Source organism: Onychostruthus taczanowskii, unplaced genomic scaffold (genome assembly GCF_017590055.1).
Source record: "Onychostruthus taczanowskii isolate IOZ18803 unplaced genomic scaffold, ASM1759005v1 scaffold10, whole genome shotgun sequence".
Lineage (NCBI taxonomy): Eukaryota > Metazoa > Chordata > Aves > Passeriformes > Passeridae > Onychostruthus > Onychostruthus taczanowskii.
In genome coordinates this window covers 7,775,509-7,783,794 of record NW_024496526.1, presented here as the reverse complement: position 1 = coordinate 7,783,794, position 8,286 = coordinate 7,775,509, and the positions used below count along the sequence as shown (strand labels likewise).

The window sequence follows — 8,286 nt, the reverse complement described above, 5'->3', positions numbered from 1 at the left end:
CGTGTATTTTACCCTTAATTTCTGCCTTAAGGTGGGTCCAGTAACAGGTGCTGCTGTTGTGAGAGGCTTTTCTGGGGCTCGATTTTCCTCTGTTCGCCAGTTCGGCCACCGGTGCTGATGCAGCAGCAGCAGCTTGCCGGACACGGGTGCTCGGAGGCAGCGTGCGGAGCTGCCCCGCGCACTCCGGGGCCGGCTCCCGGCGCTCCCCGGGCGGCGCCGAAGGGGTTAAGGCGCCCCGCCCCGGGCGCGCGCTCCCCGGGAGAGCCGCGCGCGGGGCCGCCTCAGCCTCAGCCACAGCCCCGCTCCGGCACCGCCGCCCCGCCGGCAGCGCGGGGGAGGCAGCGCCGAGCGCCCGCCCCTGCTGCTTCTCGGGTTTTTTTTCAATTTTTTTCTTTCCCCTTACCCTTCCGATTTTACAGATTTGCCGGTTTCTCCCCTCTCTCTCTTTGCCCGGGCGGCCGCCCGAAGGCACCGCGGCGTAGCGGGAGCGGCGGCCGGGTGCATGAGCGGCGCGGCTGCCTCCGGCCGTGCCTTACCGCCGGGGCTCCGCCGCTGGGAGGCGAGGCGAGCCGGGAGCGCCGCCGCAGCCCGGTCCGGCCCGGGCAGCCCCCCCGCCGCGCCCCTCGGGCAGGGGATGCTCCCGCCGGCTGCCGCATCCCTGCGAGCCTGAGCCTCCGCCCGCTCCCCGCCGACCGGCCCGCGGCGAAGCGCGGCCGCCGCGGCGCGGCTGAGGGCGAGCGGCCGTGAGCCGGGGGCGCCCCGGTCCCCGCGGTGCCGAGCGCGCTCGGCGGTGTCCAAGTGCCGGGGCCGGCGATGGCACTGCCGTGAGCGTCCCGCCGGGGACACCCCGGCTCTGGGGACGCCCGGCCGTTCCGGAGACTTTGGGGGCGTTTGCGGGTTTTGCCTTTTTTCTTTCTCATTTTTTTTTCCTTTTTTTTTCCCCACTCTTTTTTTTTTTTCCCTCCTTCCCCGCTCGCTGCCTTTTGGGGTTTTCTCCCGGCGGCTCGTCCCCTGCGCCTGCCCGGCGGTCATCCCTTTGCCCGCGGCCCCGTCCCTCAGGGCATGTCCCGGTCCAACAGCGTCAGCCCCCCGGGCTTCGGCGGTCCCGCGCCCTGGGCAGGCACCGAGCAGCACCGCTCAGCCTGGGGCGAGGCGGAGGCCCGGGCCAATGGCTACTCCTACCCGCCGCCTCCCAACAGGTCCTCGGGCAAGAAGGCCTCCCGCATGTCGAGCAGGTGGAGGAGCGAGGAAGACTACGAGCCCCGGAACCGCGGGGAGAGCGGCTGCAGGATGATGAGCTTTAGGTCCAAATCCGCCTGGCAGGAGCACGGTGACGACAGCCGACGTCACCGGTCCCGCCACCCGCCCGGCAGTGATTCCCCCGCTGCCCCCAACAATGCCAGCCCCCGGCAGCTGGGGGAGCAGGGGGAGGTACGGCCCCGCTCTGTGGAGTTGGGGCTGGACGAGAAACGCATCAAGGCCAAGATTGAGGAGCTGGAGGAAGAGGACGGGGACGAGGGGGACTCCGAGGCGGCCTTCTCCATGGGCAGTTGTTGCAGTAGCCTGCTGCAAATCTTCAGGTCCAAGAAGTTCCAGTCTGAGAAACTGGAACGTCTCTATCAGCGCTACTTCTTTCGGCTAAACCAGAGTAGCCTCACCATGCTCATGGCCGTGCTGGTGCTGGTCTGTGTGGTCATGCTCATCTTCCACGCCGCACACGGCCGCTATGAGGTATCCTATGTCGTGGTGCTCTCCCTGGCCATCGTGCTGATGGTGGTGCTGTGCATGGTGTGCAACCGCAACAACTTCCACCAGGACCACATGTGGCTGGCGTGCTACTCTGTCATCCTGGTGATCCTGGCAGTGCAAGTGGTAGGGGTTCTGCTGGTGTGGCCCAGGAGCGCCTCAGAGGGCATCTGGTGGACCGTTTTCTTCATCTACAGCATCTACACGCTGCTGCCGGTGCGGATGAGAGCTGCGGTCATCAGCGGGGTGGTGCTCTCCGCCATCCACCTGGCCGTCTCCCTCAAGATCAACGCGGAGGACAAGTTCCTCCTGAAGCAGGTAGGCAAGCCCTGAGTGATTTGGATGCGTGCTCAGCATTGGAGGGCAAGGGAAGTGGGGTAGTCTGACTTCCACAGGCCTGCCTGGTGCGGGAAGGTTGACAGGACTTCCAGCTGAACTCCTGGGTTACCTGCTGCTGGGTGGGACGGTGTGCAGTGTGGTCGCTAGCCTGTAATCTTGCTTTTTTTTCATTGCTGTGGTGTTGCCTCGTTTCTGCTCCACGTTAAGGCTCTAAACATACAAGAAGTGTGTCTTACAGGGTTCCCATGAGGGCTGCTCCAGCACTGTCAGTCAGCCCTGCTAGTGCCCTTCACTTGTATTTAATGTAAACAGCCCTGTGCTAAGCACACCTGTGGAACGGTATCCAAGCATGCTGCTCTTCTACCGAGAAAGGTGTAGAAAGTCTGGCTGTTTTTGCAAGGTAGAGGTTATCCTGGTGTGTCACTCTGGCTTCAGTGTTAGCGCAGAGCTTAGGCGTCTTAGGAGAGCATGCTCCATGGGAATGTGGGGTAGGCTTTTGGTTTATCAGGAAGGTGTTTTGCTCTGAGATGTGCTGGAAATCTCTATGGTGAAAAAACCCGGAGTTCCTGTACAGGCAGGATAAAAAAATACCAAAAAGAAAAGTATAAATGCAGGTTGTTATTTAGCTGTGATATCATGTTTAACTAAGCAGTTCAGTTCATGGGAACAATAAGACTATTATCAAACGCATTACAGTGCAATTTTTAATTACCATATCTGTACAAACAACGGCAGTACAAGGCGCCACTCTTCAAGTGAAGCAGGCAACCTTGGGACTCGTGCTTTAAGCTTACCACACGTAAAACATTGAAGCACATCCTTCTGATGTGCAGGACTCTGAGCAAGGATGAGCGTGTCACAGAGTCAGCCCTGATACCTGTGTGTTACCAGGGACTGTTTATTAAAATCAGGTGCTTGGTAGTTTTACAGCCCTAACACATAATACAAATAAAGCCTCGTGCTCAGTGCCTGCTTTGAGTCTTAATTCTGGGTTGTTTTGACTTCCGCCAATTGCAGTGGCAAGAAAAGTTGTAGGACTTAAATAAAACCTCATCAGAATGAGGCTGTCGCTGTTTTGCTATACAAAACAGCCCAGGAAATTACTCTCTTTTCCCCACTGCCTTATTAAGCCTACTTGGAGAGTTTCTGGCTTTGTTCTTAGTTTGTTACAGATATTTTTATAAACTGTATGTGACATATTCTTCTTATGTTTGATATAAATGGTTTTTTGTGCATTTCCAGCAGAGCATACACTGTGAGTGGGACAGTTGGTGTTTTTCTGCTTGACTTGAAAAAGTTTGCTAATGGCCTCAGCTCTTCTCCACTGGGGCTCTGGTCTTGCAAAGCCTCATGTGTGTTTTTGCTTTATAAACGGAGACTTGTCCTGCTGAAATCAGTGTGTTTGGAGACTGTATCCTTACATGGCAAAGCAAATCCCATCATGATTGCAGCTAGAAGATTTAGCAGTCTGTTATGAGCAGAGTTCGGAGCACACTAGCAAATGAATAAAATATCATTGTGTTGGAAAATGTTGGTAACTGTATTTTAGTAGGAAGGAGCTTAAACTACAAAGCCCAAATGACTGACTCCTTCAGTAGAAAATCTGGAACAAATACAGCTCCCTCCCGTTCCAAATAGCAGGTTGTTTGTAAGAGGTTGGCTTGTGTATGGATGTGCACTTGTCAAAGGTAGAAGCATGGGAGGTAGGTGATGGTACAGCATGCACAAATCTGTGCATTGCACAGTTGCTTTTGCTTTCATAGTAATGCTGGGGTTTTCCTATGGTTTGGCAATAAATGTTCAGTTAATGAGGAATGTCCTAGGAGCACTTTTACTTTGTCTTCAAACGCAGAGCATCTCTCCACGTTGCCTCTTTGTTTTTCCTACTAACACAGCCTCTATCTTGCTGTGGTCACCCCTGGCCTAGCACGGGCTGAATCAGTGGGGTTGTACAAGGCCAAGCATCAGATTCCTTACACGTTTGTGTATGAACACGAGCTGCTATCTCTGGCTGTCTGATAGAAAAATCTGTTCTGCTGAGCACATTGCCTTACAGCTATTAACAGGCCTTCTTCACTGGGCTGTATCTCATTGCCGTGGAAATCTGTTGTGTTCAGCTCTGCCCCCCTAACGCACGCAAGCCCTATTTTGCTCCTTCAGAGGCAAAGGCAGGTGAAGACCAAATAAGTCAAGAAGAGTGAGTTAAAATGTTTTCTGTAACTTCACACTGGCAGTCGCATCAGCCTGGGATTTGTGGATCAGGGGTGGATGTGAGTGCCTTTGTGACTATGTGACCAGATGGTACTTGGCATCCAGCAGTCACAGAAGAAAGGCTGGTTACAATGTATATCACCTTTCCCCACTTATTCGTAGCATTTAAAACTATAATACTTAAGCAAGTTTTACTTTGTGGGAGCTTTTTGCTTTAAATCCTCTTCAAACTGTTTCCAAACCAGGAGAAATCATACACTCCCATTATGATCCACTGATGTTTAAAGCAGGGTGACTCTTGTGTTGACTCCTGAGCACTTTTATAAGGCTCTGGAGCCTGTTAAAAACTCCTCTTTCTCAAGAGAGTGAAATTCTTGGTAGAAGGTCCCTTTTGGGGGAAAGGCAGCTTGTTGTACTCCCTAGCTGAGGATGCATGAGTTTGTCTGAATTATCTTCTCCTATCATTGCTGGATTTTTCTGTCCCCAAACTCTCTGGTCCAAGGTTATGCTAGTCAGACTTCATGGAAGGGTTAATGCAGTCTGCTGTTTCTGAATCCGTAACGTGACAGCAGCAAAAGTAGTTGTCATTGTTCAGTCTTAACTGAGCTGCTTTTTAAAATAATTCTTCTGGAGTCACTGGATTTGGAAAGTAGGCTCTGACTTCTCTTTGCTACTTGGAGGAGTGTGTCTTTCAAAAGAGAAAGCACCCCTGTCAAAAAGATGAGTATTGTTGGTACCTCTGTGAGTCTGATCAGCTAGAGGCTGATCTTAGCTTCTTGAATTGAAGTTTGATTGGAATAAAAAAGTGCTAGTTATTGCATTATATTAAAAAGTTATCCAGTGCTGAGGGAGGGGAAAAAGAGAAATCTTGTGTTGGGAATTTACTTGTTTCCAAAGGCAGCATGCTGCTGGAAGCAGAGCACAGTGAATAGGTGATGCTCCACCAACTACAAATTCTGACTGCTTAAAAGGGAGTTTTTCATTTGTTCCTGTGATCAGTTAGCTCTAGAGGAACTGCTTTTGGATTTATCGGGGAGGGGGATGACTGTATTTGTCTTCAGGTTCATTTTCTTGTATTCTGGGACAGATTACAAATATGTTTCACTGCATGGAAGTGTGTCATCCTCTCTCTGCATGTAAGTGTATCTCTTTCCTTTCCTTTTCCATGTGCTGGCTTTGATGCACTTTCAGGCTCTGAAAACACGCTCAACTCTAGAATTCACGTAAGCATTTCTTTACATGTGAATGAGGCTTTCTAATACTTAACTGAGAAAGAAGTGTACTGTTTATCAGCAATCTGCCTTGCATTCAGAGCAGAGACAACAGTGAGATTGATTCTCAGTCCTGTCGGACTGAGCTGCCCAGCTGACCCACAGGCTTGTACGGGCACATGGGAAGAGGTTCAGCCTGTGGGCTGCAGATGCTTAACTGAAGTCATGTGAGGAGACCAGCTGCCCTCAGCGCAGATAGGCTTGAGTAAGCACTGGCATTTTTGTAAGACTATGGGCTAAGGGACAGGGAATTTCACAAGAGAATTTATTTTACTCTGAATCAGACGTAAAAAGGGATGGGAATTGTGTGTGGGAGTGAGTGGGGGACCAGGAGTAGGGGATAAGAATGCCCTATGCAAACATCAAACAAGCCTGTGGACTGAGGTTAGATTTACTCCTGTTTTCCCATCCAAACCTGTTTTATTGTAACTTTCTGATGTTCCTTGTTCAAGGATACAGTTAAGTCTTTGTAGTTCATTAACTCAGTGCGAGTGGGTGACTGTTGAGGTACCACAAAAAATAAATACCTTTTTTTTGTCTTGTGTCAGCAACCTCATTGAAATAGAAACTGAAATGCACTGATCTCTTTTCTCTCCAAATACTACTGCAAACCTTTAGTAAAGGATCTCTGATAGCAAACTACCTCAGCATGTCTTTTGTTTGTCTCTCTGATTCAGGGCTCTTTCTTGCTTGACCCTTTTCCATGTCTTCATCATAACAAGGTTACATTAGTAGTCCTCATCCTTCACTTCTGAGAAGTGTGTGTGAGTTGGCCTTTCTCTCTGTCAAGGCATGTTAATGGTAGATGATTGATTTGCACCTGCATGGTGGCTCTCTTGAAAGTGTCACATTTCAGTTTAGCCGTTTCTCAGATGTTGGTATGAGAACCAGTCTCTCTCCTCTTCATAAATAAACTCACTTCAGCAGGGCTAAAAACAATTTATTACTGTAACAGCAAATTGACTTGAATCTTGTGGAGATCTAGCATTGCGTAGAGATGCTTTCTAGTTGGCAATTTGAATGGCATTCAGCAAGAAGTTATTCACACAGTAGGAGAAGCAGTACTGTATGTTCCATCTCAGCCTCAGCGTGTTTACTACATGCAAGTGGTGACTGATTTAGAGGCAGGTTCTCAGCAGTGTGTTAATCAAGTCCTTGCATTGTGCTTTCATTGTCTTCAAGCAGCATTGTCTTTATTCATCAAGGAGAGATGAACTGCCTGGAATGCAGATGGATCCGTGTGACAGCTCTCCTGTGCTTATGTGCTGCCTGTTTTACTTTCGTCCACCTGGAAAATAGATTTGAGTAATGTTTGTATAGGATGGGATTTTTCAGGTGCTCAGCCACATGGGGCCAGGTACTGGGTGCCTCAAACAGCACTTAATGCCCTGTTCTGGATAAACATTGATATCAGTGGGGCTCTCGTGCAGTAAGAAGAGCTCTAGCACTGCTCACTACTGAAGAATCTGCCTGAGCAGCAGTTGCACCAAAGTTAGTGAAAATTGATTTTTGGTCTTCTGTTCAGGGGAAAAAATGGCAACCTGAAATATTCAGTAACTGTTGCACTGCTAGTTGCCTCCCTAGGGTAATTCTGTAATAGAAGTAATTAAGTAAATCCCTGAGGTATTGTGTATCAATTTAGTCCTTTGTAAGAATATTGTCTTTATCTCTTGGGCATGTGTTGCTTGAGGTTTACAAAGGCATATCTGTTTTTCTTATCTCCTAAATTACCCTATGATCCTGCCATCTCCTAATCTACCCCCTTTCTTTACCCTCCTTCCCCCCACCATGAATTAGTTTAATATTTCACTGTAATGTTCACCAGTATCAAAACCTGTTAGTGTGATGGAGTGCTGTGTTCCTGGATTCTTAATAGATTTGTTGTCTTGATAAACTGACCTATTTGAATAATTTCTCTCAGTCTTGTGGTCATAATCACACTTTTACAGCTGGCTGGGATCTTGGTGAATTCAAGACAAAACCTAATAGGGGTGATTGAGGTGCATAGCAAAAAGACTTGTCCTTCTAGGCACTTTTATGGCATGCTTGAAAAGGCAGGGTGTGCTAGTTCTGGTTGTTTCTGGAGAGGTGAAGATACTTCAGAGCAACATCAGGATTCATGCAGGTACTGGGGGCAGAAGGACAAATTTCCTTGCCCTAATCTTACAAAGCAGCCATTGACTTGTCCTTCAGCGTCCTGGGCACGATGGCTTAGTTTGACACCTGTTCTCTGTCAGAGACCTGTCCAAGGCAGGACATCTTATTTATGTGGTTTTTTGTGATTAACCTCATTCAGATGATTCATAAACCTGAACAGCAGTGGATATAAAATGCTGATTATCCTGGTGCTAAAGGCTCCCTGGAAGTGGTCCTGCCCTCCAGGATCCTGAATGGCCCAGTGCTTCCTCAGTGCCCTTTTGCTCTGAGTCCACTGTGGTGTGGGCAGTGCTGCCAAGGTCTGGGGTGGAAGAGGACTGGGACTCAGCCCAGCTGGAATGTGAACTTTGGGCACCAGGCTGTTCTCCAAATGCATTCAATTTGTGTCTGATTAGCTAATCTTTCAGTCATGTACCATGGCTCCCTCTCTGTCTTTTAAGAAAAGTGGAACAATCGCTAACTTTTTAGCCATTGCAGTCATTGGAATAGTTACAGTCTTTTGCTAATAGCTGGTTTGGTCATCGTATTTTGGTACTACTGGATATTACTCTCACTTTCTAAT

General features: G+C 49.3%; 1 protein-coding gene across 1 annotated transcript in view; it reads left to right on the top strand.

Annotated features, from left to right (window-relative positions):
* Nucleotides 1-8,286, top strand: part of ADCY5 (adenylate cyclase 5) — a 205,763-nt gene that overhangs the window by 136 nt on the left and 197,341 nt on the right. Inside the window, exon 2 of the mRNA XM_041408507.1 lies at nt 1,060-2,064. Coding sequence (XP_041264441.1) covers nt 1,063-2,064 — 1,002 coding nt within the window. The 5' untranslated portion in view covers nt 1,060-1,062. The remainder of the gene's footprint in view (nt 1-1,059; nt 2,065-8,286) is intronic.